General features: G+C 48.1%; 1 protein-coding gene across 9 annotated transcripts in view; it reads left to right on the top strand.

Moving 5' to 3' along the window:
* Positions 1–15,600, top strand: part of FARP1 (FERM, ARH/RhoGEF and pleckstrin domain protein 1) — a 1,178,254-nt gene that overhangs the window by 745,913 nt on the left and 416,741 nt on the right. For all 9 annotated transcript variants that reach the window (XM_069640745.1, XM_069640749.1, XM_069640747.1 and 6 more), the window contains exon 10: positions 6,105–6,268. In XM_069640745.1, the coding sequence (XP_069496846.1) occupies positions 6,105–6,268 (164 nt within the window). The remainder of the gene's footprint in view (positions 1–6,104; positions 6,269–15,600) is intronic.

Below are 15,600 nucleotides of genomic sequence, written 5' to 3'. Positions count from 1 at the left end.
TAAGGTACGGGGCACAGTTAATTACTAACTGTTGACAAATACCTTTAAATACATGTGGGTGAATTTGTTGTGCACATCCTAGGTTTTGGGTTAATGCATCAATGAGAACATTCATTCATTATATGACTCTTATTGACTGAATGGGGTGAAGTTGATGTTTGGGTTAAAGCTTTCTTTTGTAGATCTGGTTCTGTATAATGTTCTTTCTCCAGCATGGGGTCTGGCATGGATTCACATGCTCACGAATATTCCCCGTCGTCAGGCTGGGAATCTTCGGTACAGAAAAATATAAGTATCAGTATCAGTTTCGTTTCTGATCTGTCTTTCCTAGTAGTAACCAATCGCTGATCTCTGGGTCATACTGCCCACAGCCAATGACTGCCCTCTCCCTAAGCCCCGCCTCCGGCAGCCATCCTCAGATTTTTACTGCACGTTGAAGTGTTGGGAGTCCTCATGCTATAGCTGTCGAGCTTTTGCTGCTTTTTCAAGGAGAATTTCTCATTTTTCGGTTAAATTGAGCCTCAAGCTCCACCGTCTTTACATCCGATCAACGGGGACCCGTTTTGGAAGTTTCTACGCCCCTCAAGGGTGAAGATTTAATTGAACAACGCTTTTGGAGGATTCCAGAAGTTTCTGAGGCCTACCCCGGACATGGCCCAGGAGAAAGGGAGCTCGACGCCCGGGAAGCTGTTCAGGGCCTGCCCTGGATGCGAGCTGCAGAACGTGTTCAAGGAAGACGAGCATTCCTTATGCCTCTACTGTCTTCACGAGGACAAAACGCACGTGAAGGAGGAACAGTTCATTTTGCGGGAACATGTCGGAGCGGACCATGAGGGACCGCCATCTTCGTCTTGCCAACTGGCTGGAGGGAAAGAGCCTGTCGGGAGAGAAGAAAAAGAAGAAATCCGAGCGGTCTTCTAAGTCCCGTGAGGGCGCCCCGGCGACGGGTGCCCAACAGAAGGCTAAGCACTGTTATTCCGCGGGCACCGGGACCGCCGTACGGTCGGGCTCCTCGGCTGCCAGGCAGGGCGCACCCTCCCCGGCGCCATTGACCACGAGCCAATGCTCTGGCTTGGGTAAGAGGAAATCCGAGAACCCGGCCAAGCTTCTGGAGAGGCCCCGGTCGATTTCGGCTGAGGGGGAGCGAGGCAAGGAGCCCTCCCCCAAGGTGAAGGCCACGAGCACGCAGTTGGTGACTAAGGCCTTGATTCACCCAGCCAAGGCCTCTATCGAGGAGGTTGCGTCAACCCTGGCGCAGCCTGTGGAGGTTACACCTGTGGTAGCGGCCTCGGGCCCAGAGTCTCCCTGCCACCTCGGAGGGAGGCATCTTTCAAGCCCATCGAAAGAACCCCCACGAAGCCCCCGGCGGAGAAAGATGGGGGGGGGGGGCAGTGGCCGTCGTGGATTCAGACACAACTTCCGAGGAGGAACTTGTCGAAGTCCCTGAGAGGCACGACGCGGGCATGGAGGAGGACCAGCCCGTCAAGAGGCATCCCGACGAGGGGGACGACGGAAGTGACGGCGGCGCCAACGGGACCCCAGACCAACGGTCGTGCACGTTGCAGCCAGTGCCGCAGGACAACTCAGCAGCCATTTTGATGGCAATTCAATCCTTATGCTCTGAAATAAGGACTAGATTGCCTTTACCCCCGACGGAGCAGCCGGAGCCAGGCCCGACGGAGGAGCCAGGGGCAGGGCCGTCGGGAAGTCCAGCACCCAAGAGAAGAACACATCCTCCTGCACCCTTCCAGCCCTCGAGGCCTGCTCAACCCTCCTCCCCGTCCACGGTCCGCAGGGATGACACGGGCACCGACACGGCCACGACGGGCACGGATGACGAGGGCGGCAACGGCGGGGTGGACCTCCCGTCGTCCCCCCAGGCTTCCCCGCCCGATGAGATTGGATCCTTCCATGCGATCTCCAGGGCATCCGAGCTTTTCCAGCTCTGCCCCGAAGAAAAGGAGGGGTTCCTCTATCAACGTCGAGAGACCAAGAGGAAGACGGTCCTCGCGGTACCTCTACTAGATGACATCTGGGACGAGGGGCTCTCCCTCCTCAAGAACCTGTCCACGACGCTGGCAAAAAAGGACCAATACGAAAAGAAGTACCGGGTCCCCGACGCGGCCCCTCTATGCCTTAGAGCACAGCCGACCCCGGATTCAGTCGTCTCGGCGGCGGCCAGGAAGAAGGCGGGGGGGATCGGCATTGACATCGACTTCACCGCCGGACGGCGAGGGAAAGAAGCTCGACGCGATGGGACGACGAGTCATCATGTCGGCGGCGATGACGATTAAGGCGGCCAACGCCCTGGCTATCGTTGCCCGTTACGACAGGGAACTTTGATATAAAATCGCTCCCTTGTTGGACTTCCTGCCGGACGACAAGAGGGCAGAAGCCCTGGAAATCCTGCAAGAAGGCGAGGTGGCGTCAGACCACGCCATAACGGTGGTGACGGACATCGCTGACACCGGTTTCCACCAGTTGGGCAACGGTGTTTGCCTCAGACGGCGTGGATGGCTTAAGGCGACGGATTTCCGCCAGGACGTACAAGCCAAAGTGTTGGACATGCCCTTCGACGGGAACAACCTGTTTGGGAAGACAGTCGATGAGTCCCTGCAAGCCATCAAAACGGAGACAGCCCGGGGCCTGGGAGTTCTCCAGCAATGACGGCCGTCCTTTCAGTACACCGGAGGCAAGCAAGGGGCCTCCAAAGGTTTCGCAGTGGTTCCTCTACCTACTGTCAAGCGGCCCGTTCCTCGTCGCAGGAGGCCAGCTGCTGCTGGAGGTAAGGGCGATGCTCAAGAAAGGTGCCATCGAGCTCGTCCCAAAGAGACTTCAGGGCTCCGGGGACTACTCCAGATACTTTCTCGTAAAGAAGACAGGAGGTTGGCATCCCATCCTGGACCTGCGGCGACTGAACAAGTACATCAAGGCTCAGAAGTTCCGGATGGTCACCCTCCGATTTCCTGTCGTCGTTGGATTTGGAGGATGCCTACTTCCACATCCCCATTCTAAAAGGACACCGGAAGTTCCTCAGGTTTGTGGTCCAAAGATGGCACTACCAGTTCAAGGCCCTCCCGTTCGGATTAAAGTCGGCACCCAGGGTATTCACCAAGTGCCTAGCACCGGTGGCGGCGTGGCGACGCCTGCAAGGGATCCATGTCTATCCCTACCTGGACGACTGGCTCATCCGAGCAAGGACAAGGGAGCTCGCCGTAGAACACACAGCAAAGACCGTCCAGCTACTCACGGACCTGGGGTTCTCCATCTTCCCCAAATCCCACCTGGTCCTTTCGCAGGTCGCCCTGTTTGAGAGCCAATCTCGACACAGTGGCACGGCTGGCCTCGCCGTCCGACGAAAGCCATCCTGGGCAAGGTGCAATGCCTGCTAGCCACGGAGGTAGCCAGTGTAAGATCCATCAAATCCCTTCTCAGGATGATGTCCTCCTGCATCTATCTGGTACGCCTGTGCAGACTTCGAATGCGTCCACTGCAAGAGTTCCTCGACGCACGCTGGATCCAGGCGACGGGCAGCTTCGAGGATAGGATACCGCTCAACGAGACCTTCTGAAGAGCGATCCGGTGGTGGGGCACCCGCACTCATCTTGACGGCGGGTGCAGACTTTCAGACCCCAGCTCACCAGGTAACGGTGACAACGGATGCCTCCCTGGAAGGGTGGGGAGCGCATACCGTAAATCTCCATACGAGAGGCCTTTGGCTCCCGGAGGAAAAACAGCTTCATATCAACATTCTGGAGCTCCGCGTAGTGTTTTGGGCCCTCTGGTCCTTTCTTTCGTCCCTCAAGGGCAAGGTGGTGAGTATCTTCACCAACAACACCACCACAATGTTCTACATCAGGAAGCAGGGTGGAACCAGATCCCCAGCCCTGTCCAAGGAATCCCAGGATCTGTGGCACTGGGCCGTCGAACAGGGGATGTTTCTGGTACCTTTTCATATGGCAGGGATAAAGAACACCATTGCCGACTCACTCAGCAGGGAGCTGCGCTCATGCCACGAGTGGGAGCTACGCCAGGATCAAGTGGATCGACTCTTCAGGCGGTGGGGCAGACCCCAGGTCGATCTCTTCGTGACGGTGACGAACTCCAAGTGCCAGAGGTTCGCCAGCAGGTTCCCCCAACCGAGGAGCATGGGCGATGCTTTCTCGTTCCCCTGGACAACCTGTTGCTCTATGCTTTCCCGCGTTGCCACTGCTACTCAGGCTCGTCAACCAGCTCAAGAGGTCCCGGTGCAGGATGATCCTCGTCGCACCGGCGTGGCCGAGACAGATCTGATTCCCGGACCTTCTGGACTTATCGGCGTCCCCACCAGTCAAACTGCCCGTGGAGGCGGATCTTCTCTCCAGAGAAGGAGGTGCCATTCTTCATCACGACCCGGATTCGCTGAACTTGCAGGCCTGGCTCCTGCAGCACTAGAGTTTGGGGGATATGATATACCGGCCGACTGCAGAGAGGTTCTTGCAAAGGCCAGGGCATCCTCAACTCTCATGTGTTACGGACACAACTGGAAGAGATTCTCTGTCTGGTGCCGGGCACAGAAGATTAACCCTCTACGGATTACGGCCCCTCAAGTACTGCCGTACCTACTGTCGTTGGCCACGGCAGGACTGCAGGACTAGCTCACGCCTCCATCAAGACACATCTGGCTGCCATCTCCAGATACACCAGGACAACAGGATGGGTGTCCTTGTGGTCTCATCGCCTGGTGAAGGAATTTATGAAGGGACTATTCCGCTCGTTCCCGCCAGTGAAGGCCCCAGCCCCAGGGTGGGAGCTCAACGTGGTGCTGACTAGGCTCATGGGGGACTCCTTTCGAGCCCATGCATAAGGCACTGTTGTAGTTCCTATCGTGGAAAACAGCTTTTCTTGTGGCCATCAACTCCGCAAGGCACGTGTGAGAGATTCAGCCTCTATCTTGCAAGCCTCCATACTTGAATTTTCACAACATGAGGGTGGTGCTCAGGACGCATCCCTCCTTCATGCCCAAGGTGGCGTCGGACTTCCACCTCAATGAGCCCTTGGTGTTAGTTTTCTTCCCGTCGCCGGCCGAGAGGACTTTGCACTCGCTGGATGTAGCTAGAGAGCTGAAGTTCTACGTGGACCACACAAAGAGTTTTCGGAAGACATCACAGCTTTTTGTGAACTTTGGACCTGTGAATCAAGGGAAGGCTCTCTTGAAGGCTTCCATTTCCAGATGGCTCTCCGGCTGTATCATGCACTGTCACCGGTTGGCAAACCGACCGCTGCCCGGCCGTCCGAGAGCCCATTCGACCAGAGCGATCGCTACTACCACGGCGTTCTTGTCTGGTGTGCCCCTGCTGGACATCTGCAGGGCTACTACGTGGAGGTCGATGCACACCTTCACGAAATTCTACTGCGTCGATCGGGATTCCAGGGAGGAGTTCAGGGTCGGCCGAGCAGTGCTGCGCAACCTGTTTGCCTGAAGGGCCTGGTGAGGAGGTAAGAGTTGCTTAATGTTGAGTTTATGTATTGCTTAATTTTGAGCGTTTTGCCACCTCCCGTTGTTGTGCATGTGTGTACTGCTATGTATTCTTATATTCATGAGCATGTGAATCCATGCCAGACCCCATGCTGGAGAAGGAACAAGTTACTTACCTGTAACTGTTGTTCTGCAGCATGGGTTTGGCATGGATTCACATGCGAACCCTCCCGCCTACCCCTCTGCGGCTCTTCACTTGGTCATACTGCCACTTTACGTGCTACCAAATCTGAGGATGGCTGCTGGAGGCGGGGCTTAGGGAGAGGGCAGTCATTGGCTGTGAGCAGTATGACCCAGAGATCAGTGATCAGAAACGAAACTGATACTGATTTTTTTCTGTACCGAGGATTCCCAGCCTGACAGGGATTATTCATGAGCATGTGAATCCATGCCAGACCCATGCTGGAGAACAACAGTTACAGGTAAGTAAGTTGTTCCTTACCTGTTCCTTACTTTGAGGATGTTTGTTTTTACCTTTTGTGTGGAGAGGGGTGTTTTCTCATCACTGCAATAAGGTTAGCATTGAATATGATGTGGGATGGCAAATGTAAACTCTCTCCCTCATTTATTCCCCTTCCTGTTAAAGAGTTCATACCAGGATACTTTGGAATTCATGATGGCAAGTCGGGATTTTTGCAAGTCCTTCTGGAAAATTTGCGTTGAGCATCATGCTTTCTTTAGACTCTTTGAGGAGCCGAAGCCGAAGCCGAAACCAGTCCTTTTCACCAGAGGTTCATCTTTTAGGTTTAGGTAATGTACATCACCAACTCTTTCCATTGACCGATACTTCTATCTACTTTTACAGTTTCGGAATGAACGTGCATCCATTCCATTGCCTTGCATAGGACATAGTTTGTGAAAATTAGTACAAAGCCTTGCTCATTGTTTACACAGTTGTACCCAATGTAAACACTGGTATGTTCACAACAACATAGGGATATTATTTTGTTTCCAGTGTTTTTATGATATAATACGATATGGATTTTCAGCACAGGAGATGTAAAATTGGGAAGAAAAAACAAGCCTTAAGGAAATTAAAAAAAGGATATTAATTGCATATTGAAAAATCAATATTGTTTTCCTACGTTTGCTCTAAAAGGTTTTGATAAGGTTCACTTTTAGCAATGTACTGCTGCACAGAGTTGCAATATTTTCTCTTTAACAAAGGGTCACTCGCAACAATGCGCCTGCTACCTAGAAATTGAAGACTGAAATTACACAGTTGGTGGTGATCGGGATAGGGTGACTCGCTACATATCCACTGGAAAAGTCACATCTGCAGGCCAGCTGCAGCTGCTGACCAGTTAGAAACATTTGGGGTATCTTCACTGACTCTTTTGAAGCTATGCTTTTTAAAAGATGCAGATGCACAAGTTACATCCAGTTTATTAACTGTTATTTAAGACTGCACACAAAAATAGGGACTCAACCCTAATCAATGCTCTAGTCCTAGGACATTTTTTTTGTTACTGTGTTTTTAGGAGAAGATGAGGGACACAAGGCACACGCGTTTTCAGGCACAGATGCTGTTTGTGAAGAACACTTTACATTCCGGAAAGCCTAACAAGCAGCAGGGTTGTCTAACTGTAATGACAACCTTTATTTGTTAATTAAAATTACTACGAAGGCATGGTTCCATCACATATCTGTTACTAACACCAATCCTTATACATTATTCTGATGTATATATTAATGTTAAGTTGACTAAATTATACAACTCTTAAGAGCCCTGAAGAGGAGCTAGTCAGCTCGAAACATGTGTTGTCTCAACAAGTACAATTCACTTTAGAAGAATATAAAAACCACATCAGACTTTGGAATTACTACAAGCATTGGTCATTCTTTGTAAATTCATTGGGTTGAGCGCAGTAGGAACTTTAGCTTTGTTCGTTGTAATTTAAGACTATTTCCAGTTGTATTCTCTGTTAAGAAACTGTTGATAAATAGTACATGAAAAGGACAGGTTACATATTTTATCTCCTGACTTAATAAATTGATACTTCTTCTGAATGTGGATAGTTACTTAATTTTTTGTAACCTTGCAAATCAAATTTGTTTGGGGGAAGTGGGTTTTGGTAGTATTATGTTGCTGATAAAGCAGCATCTGATAGATTGACACAGCCTCCATCTTGCCAGCGAGTAGCTGCCACACATTAAATACGGACCAGAAGCCAGTGTTTGTCATAATCTGTGGTGGGGAAAAATGTTTTTCCTCCTGTCCAACTTCCACTTGTTACTATTGGTAATTATGATGGCGAGGTCATGTTTAAGCAGAATTTTAGGGCTTATGTGTTGGTGGTAAAGAGGGTCCAGCTTTACCCACACACTGATCCCTGCGAAAAACCCTCCTCCCTTCTTGATCTCTTCCTCCTTGTTTTTCTGCACTATCCTCTCGCTTATCCTCCCACGTATCTGAGATGTCATTTGCTTTGTTCTTTTTGTAAACCCGCTGTCCTTTCCAGTAAAACAAAAACACAATACATTGTGAATCTTGCAGAGTGGACTCCTTTATTGGGCTAGCTCACATGTTTTTCACGACCAAATTTCTATAGTACATCTGAAGGTGAAACGTTATCACTAGTGAAGCAGTCCTATTGGATATTGCATTGCAGTGTGTGCAAAGTAAATTTGTTGGGTGGAAATTAGAAAGGAGGAAATGGTTCTACATGTTATGTTGTGTAGTAGTTTGATCAATTTTTGATGCATTAATTTGCTTCACTCTGTTTGAGTCCTATTACCTGCTGAAATTGTGTGGTGGTGACTGAGGAAAATTAATGCTGACTGCTAGGCTATGTGCACTTTGAGCTGCTTCTTGGATATCATGCATTTATTTTGTGTGCAACCAAGACTGTGGTTTGATATGGCAGAGAAATGGTTGCATGTGAATTAGTGTGCTAAATTCAGCTACCGCTCAGAGCGGTAACATACAAAGGAGTGGTAGTGATTAAGCCATCTTTGGATCATACCAAAATTAAAAAGGTCACAGTTTAGTAGAGAGTTCATTTTTGTGTGTGTAGCTTTGTAAACCCCTTTGGTTCAATTTTGGTTCAAGTCTCAAACTGAGCTTTTGCCAGCAAGCTCTGGTTTCACGCCTCTTCCCACCAGAGATGTCTTATGTGATGCAGGGTAGTGTCACTTTGGTAAAGGTGTAGATAACATTTTGCCTGCATTTACCCAGATTAACTCAGATTCAAGAGTCCAGTGATAATACAGAGCAAATCTTTAGTGTCTTGTTAGATGGCTTGTGGTGCAATGAGTTTGGTAGAGCATCTGAATGCTTCACTTGCCTCCAGTCTAAGCCAAAGATGTGAATGCAGTATGCCTTTCAGGCCGAGGTGTACGCGATCTGAGCTGCTGAGGTTTGCGGTCTGTTCTACTACTTTACAGCCTAAACTTCCTTTTCCTTGCTCAGAAGATGGTTGAAATGAATGAGTAGTATTGGAAATATTTGTACTGCTTCTGCAGCATTGGATCTTTCATATATTCACATGCTTTCACTCTCCCCCCCCCCCCTCGTCAGGCTGGGAATCCTTAGTTACAGTTTACCTTTTTTCTAATCGTGAAAGTCAAAACACACTCACTACTGGAGCCTTTCTACTTCCCTTCGGTCCATATTCACCCCAGCCAATCGGCTGTTGAGTGCCTTAGCTCCACCCCTCACCCGCTGCCCCAGGCCATGTTCAGATTCGAACCTCAACCGATGCTACAAGGAGTCCTCAACCATCTTTGAAGATTTCTTCAAGTTTTAAGCCCAAGATGTCGCCATTGAAATTCAGTGACTTACACAGTTAGGTTTTTCTGTTTGGGAAAACATTTGGCCATCCTAAAAGTGTTGCTACTGGGCTGTTATGAAATGTTTCCTTTTTGCAACTTTCCCTTCATGGTTTCCTATGGAACCACATTCTTTTTGCTTTGTTTCTTATGCAGACCTGACTTTTTGAAGGGAAGTAAAGCATTCACTTCCACTCCTCTGGCCTTTTGCTCACATGTTATAGGGAAACTAATCAGGGAAACTGATCACTCCTTCGGACTATCAGTACTGGGAGACATTATTGCCCTTTTGAATTCTTGTATTTTTATATTGTACACAGCATCTTCCAATGCAGTGCAATAGGACACTTTTGTGTCACCATAACATTTTACACAGAGATTTTTTGGGTACTTATTGAAGACAAGCTGGTGGAAGAAGTTCTATTTTTACCTTATTGTTGGTGTGCACATTCATGTTTTCCCTGGGCTAATCCTTTTTGTAACCCAGAATGGGGGCTGGGACTGTCTACTCCCAGTCCCCATCACGCGTGCAGGAAGTCTGCTACTGTGGCAGATGTGAAACCAGCTGTTTGTATGGTGCTGATCCTTACCATCAGTGGGCTTGGACTTGCTTTCAGCTCGAATTTTGTATAAGAGTAGGGCTTCTGCAGCTTTTCTTGAAAACTATGATTGAGCCAAGAATCCCTCAAAGAAGAGCTAGTCAATGATGAACCAAAGACTACTTCTGAAGTGGCCCATTATCCCCTCTAGTGTCCGGCCCAGCGAAGCCCGGCTCCTCTGCCTGATCTCCGAAGACCCTGAGTGGTGCTTCAGCCCTTGGACTAATGGACCAACTAGTCTCGATGCCTTCTCGAAGATCCAGCCTTTTTGAGAGCCTTTGGAAGTATCCCTAAACTGCCAGGTGGACTGACCAGCTCTCTTCTGGGCTACCTCGCTAGACTAGTCGATGTTCCGAGCTGAGACCCAGTACTTTGGTCTGCCAACTTGTGCCACAAGTTGCCTGCTCCCCGAATTCTACCTTCCTATCTTTAAAGGAACCTATTCTGGAGCAGCTGCATTAACTGCGACTGGAAGGACGGCTGTTGTCTGCAAACTGTGATTGCTGCTGGAGCTCGCCTTCCTCCTTCCTGTGACGTGCCCTATGAAGGTCTGCACAGGTGGATACTCATTTATTCGCAGACATGAGCTGCTTCTTGTATTTCCATCTGACCGGAACAATCCTTGAACCTGCAACTCCTGAGTACCTCTCACTGGAACAAAGAGCAGAAGATCAAGCCCCAAGTGACCTCACCCAGACACTCCACAATGACATGGGAACACTGAGTCAAGGGGGTCATTAGGCATCAGTGTGTTTGTCCCCCCTGTCCTCCATAGGACAACAATGGGAACAAGTCTCTTTATCTCCGATCTCCACTAACCTCACCTTTAGTCGTCGAACCTGGGTCAGGTATCCTGTGCCTGGTGTTCGCATTGGATCTGAAAGAAAGAAACCCGTTTTTCTGTTAAATTGTTGTAGAACTTTTAATTTGATTTAAATTAATCGCCACCAAAAGTCCATTGCATCCTTCTAAAGAGAATACTTGTGAGAAACATTGTGTTGAACCCTGTGACTTTTGGGCACAAGGCCTCACTCATCTTAGTTAGTGTTTGGACTTCTAAAGTTATGATACTGTACTTGTGACTGGTTACCATCATTTTATTGCATCTAACTGACTTGCTTTGCTTGATTAAGTTAATTGTTGTGTATTAAGTGAACCTAAAGGTGATTGTATATATTTGTATTATAGAATATTGTGCAATATTACTACCTGCTAGTTTCATTTGTCAGTTTGTTCTGAAGGCCTACAATAAATGACTGTATTTTTATAACTTGAGTATCTAAATTGAACCATTGTGTGCTAGTCTGTGTGGACCTATTGAGGGCCTCTAACCCCAATCAGTCTCTCGTGAGACTAAGCCTGGACTTCTCATCCACATACCTTGATTGGATTTTGGCTGTTAGGAAATATTTCGCTTTTAGACAACTTTGCCCCCATATTCTATGGACCCCCACACTTTTTGCTTTTGTTTTGCACCTTGTCCTGACTTTTTAGAGGGAGGTGAAGCCTTCAGCTTCACTTCCCTGGCCGGTTTTCTCGTTTGTTATGAGGAAACTGACCAGTACTTCAGACTGTCAGTACTGGGAAACTGTTTCCCTTTTGTCTTTTACGTGTTAGTTGTTTGGGTAACCTTATTATATTGCAGATTGCATGGTTCAATGTAGTGCAGTGGGGATGCTTTTGTATCACCCTGGAGCTTTAACAAATGTTTTTTTGGTTACTTTGTAATGTGCCTAAAGACAAGCTGGTGGCAGCAGATACCCTTTTACAATTTTTGCTATATTTTTTGTTTGCACATTCGCGTTTACCGTGTTTGGCTACCAAGACTGGATAGTGGCAAGAGGTGGCCATGGTCTGAGATTTTTCCTTTATCCTGTGGCCATTTTGTTCTTTGGCCTTCTTAGGTCAGGGAATCCCTAATATGGCTGTGGATTGTCCCAGGGAAACTGCTGCTTTCGTGAGCTAGTGCATGCCATTTGTATCTGGACCCAAGAAGTGGGCTTGGGACTGTCTGGTTCCAATCCACAAACTGGTGCCATCAGTGCTCCAGATAAGATTTTGAAGTCCGTAAAATGTTTTTTAGGGAGTAATAACATGAATCACGTCCCCTATGGGAGTATTATACATTGTATAATTGTTTATTCGTTTGTAACATGCTTAATACCGAGAGGTTTCTAAGCGCTCACCCGGGGATCAAACTTGTGTTGCTCTGCATTGTCTTGCTTCCAAGGCGAGCGCGTTGTCCCTGAGCTATCTTCCCAAGTCGTATTTTATAAACAAGTAAAAATATGTAGAACTGTAAAACAGAAATATTTTTTGAGAAATACTACTTTTCGCCAAGATATTCATACACATTAAAAGGTACATTTGACCTCTTCCATAATTCTAGTCTTTTCTTCCGGTGGTACTATATGAACTACTGGTGCAAACGCATCCTTGGATCCGTTTGGGTGAAAGCAGGGGTACATGCTCCTATGTGTCCATTTTCCGTTTTTTTATTGGGAGTTTTTTTACTCCCTATTTTTATTTTCTGGGAGTACTTGCCTATTTGTAGGGAGTAAAATTGGCCAATACACACTTTATCTCTAGGGCTGGGTGCAGCTGGATCTGGTGTGCATCTGAGTCTGCCCCACAGTAGTCTGACTGGACCACTGCTGGTGTGCATGAGTGGTGCAGATCATTACTATTAGAGGGCTGATTTTGGTCACTCACCTAAATTTGGGGTAAGAAGAGGATTGCTGTAGCCATTCCTGCAGATCCGAAGAGGAGCCAAGAATCATGTGTAGCTGTGCAGACAGAAGATCCATGGACGAATGCTGAAGAGGTCTAGTGATCATTCTTGCTGCTGTCCCAGTGAAGCCCTGCTGGACTACCTGATCTCAGAAGACCCTTGCTGGTGCTTCGATCCTTAGGACTGGTGAGACCAACCAGTCTCGAAGCCTTCTCACGATCCTGCAGCCTTGAGCCGTCAAGTGTCCCTGGACCTCCCACTGAAATGTTCAGCTCAGTTTTGGGTTACTGTGCCAGAACCGTTGCCGTTCTGTGTTTTTACCCGGAACTTAGCCAGCTGCCAGCTAGTCCTACAAATCGCGTTCCTGACAAGTTTCACCGTCCCAGTATCCATTGACCCTGTTCTGGAGGGCTTCCTTTGTTCATGACTGGAGAGACGCTTGCTGTTGCCCATGTGCTGTCACTGCTCTGGGCCGGCCATTCCCCGTTTGGAAGAGTGTCCCAAACAGTCCTGCGTCGTTGTCTGTTGCACTTCTTCACTGGAAAGGCTTTGATGGGGAGAATTATCATTTTTGTGCTAAAGTCCTCCCACCTTCGAGCCCCCCAGCTCTTTTGCTGGACTTAGTACTTTTTAATTTTAACCCTGGAGTTAGTGAGACCTTATTCTCACTTTCATGTGTTTTTACCTGATTTGGATTTTGTGTTTTCACTGTTTTTGGAGTCTCTCAAACTCCATAGGCATCTGTTTTTTTTGTATGGTGAGACACCGCACCTTCATTGCAGTGTCACTGAGAAATCCTTTAGACTCATCTTAATATTTAAATACCTTTTCTTGGGTGAACTATAGTTCTCAAAAAGAGTAAAGTGAAATTGACCTTTCTTACCTTTTCTCTTTGTGGGTCCAGTACACACCATCCTATGTGGAGTGCTGGGGCTTAGTAGCCCCTTATCCTGCATTCTCATGTAACACTTTTATGTTACCCTCACTACTATAAATGGCTGGTGGCAGTGGTTTTATTTTTTCTACCATTGTGCTTTTCTACCGCAGGCTGAACCCTGGTGCAGCACGTGTGGGTGACCATTTTGTCAAACTGACTCCTGTCTTCTTTTTTCGCCATTTTCTGTTTGTGAGATCTTTCTTGGCTTTTCCTCTGCATTGAGACAGATTTGAGCCCTTTGTGTGTCTTGCCATTGGCGGGCTTCGGGCCAGAAGCCCGGCCCTGGCTCCAGTGTGTCCGGAAGAACAGGATGTGAGGGAGGGTCTCGAAACTCCCCTGTCCTTTGTCTCTTGGAGTGCCTGAATGAAACTAGTCGCAATTGGCTGGCTGTCATGAAAGGACAGCCACCCTGCTGCGAGATTGACAGCCTAGGCTTTGCATGAATGGGAAACGCTGTTTAAAAGGTGAGGGTTTTGAGACTACAGGCAAGTCGACCACTGAAAGAAACATCCGAAGAAGAAACCGTGAAAGAAGCTTGCTGCAACCTCCTGGACCTTTGAAATCCCTGGTGAAGCTCTGATAGTGTGCTGACCTCTTTCACCTCGACTAGAAGCTCAGACGGAACGACTTCTCCCCTTGGGTTAGTGGGACCAACTAACCCAGAGACAAACTCCACTTAGGTGCAATCCCTGACTTGTTGTACCTCTCCATTGCTTCGGAAGCCCAATGCCAGGGGTCCAGTGTTTATAATCAAGTGCACCATCTGTCGCGGAATGAACCCGGCTAAAAGCTCCAGGAGTCTCCTAAGGACCCACCAGAAGCGGGGATCCCGATCCAGTGTCCACCCTCACCCCCCACCAGAGTGCAGGACCGGGGGAGCAAGGAAAGTCCAACCAGCGTCAATCGTTCTGCATCAGTGCTGTTTGCCAAGCGCTGATATCGCGAAGTGCCGCTGAAACTAAAAGAGCCTATAGCTGCTGATGACCTTCCCGAGTACTGCCGTAGGTGCCCTGCAGACGTCCTCCCTCTTGTCCCGTGACTGAGGTTCAGGAACCAGGGTCTGCTTGGCTGTAGCAAGACGGAATACAGCTGGACCACCTTTTCTTCTAGCCAGAGGTACTGTTTGGGTTTGTGAGTACTTACCTTAAGTCGTGCAGTCTCACTTGAGGCTGGCACCTGCTTAACTTTTTGAGTTGATTTCACCTCCCTTTGCACAGAACTATAGACTTTATCCAAATTGACTTTGGCTGTGCTGGCTCCCTAAAAACTCTTCTAAATCCATGGACTCTGATATTGCTTGTCCCTCATAGGTTGTAGCTTGTTTACACTGTTAGGCTTACCTAGACTTCATTTTCCTCACATTTTCTAAGAAACTGTTTTAGCCTTTTTGCTTCTTTTTTACAACTCGATCTACAAAAGTATATTGGTGTCATATATCAATGCAAATACTATCCTTGTAATTGAAGTCACCTCTGTGTTTAGGAGAACTGTATTGAGCATACCCAAAGATTATTCACCAACTTTATTAATTCTGAAAAGTATTCCAAAGTTAATCTGCACTGTTACAAAGAATTGCCTTTTTAAAGAATGCTTCTTGAAAACTGATGTTAAATGGTTATACATTTATTTATAACTGAAACCTTTAGTGTAAGTGTTGCTTGGCTACTTGTATTGATGGATTTAATCTGTACAGCTCTACAGCTCACATTTACCCCTCTTGAGATATGCCTGGCTGCTCCGTCACATTACCAACTTGTGTAGTACAGACCTATACCAAAAGGTGGGTTGCCTAATACCAAGCAGTCTCACACAGTGTGACTGCACCAATTCTTACTTTGCAGGTGTTATGCTCACCTGGTCTCTGCGGAGGCTTTGGGGCACGGTTGCAGCCCTCCCTGAACTTGAATCGCCGCCTTCAGGCATCTCCCTCAGTAGAAAAGCTGTGAGTGGTGGTACGTGGTGATACTACTGCTGTGAATTATGGAAGATAAGCTCTCCAGCCTGCTACTTCTGGCAGGGGCGGGTCGAATGGGATCTAGTTCCT

This window comes from Ambystoma mexicanum, chromosome 7q (genome assembly GCF_040938575.1).
Source record: "Ambystoma mexicanum isolate Mex_15411 chromosome 7q, UKY_AmexF1_1, whole genome shotgun sequence".
Lineage (NCBI taxonomy): Eukaryota > Metazoa > Chordata > Amphibia > Caudata > Ambystomatidae > Ambystoma > Ambystoma mexicanum.
Note: the sequence above shows the minus strand (reverse complement) of the source record. Positions and strands in the feature narration are given on the sequence as shown.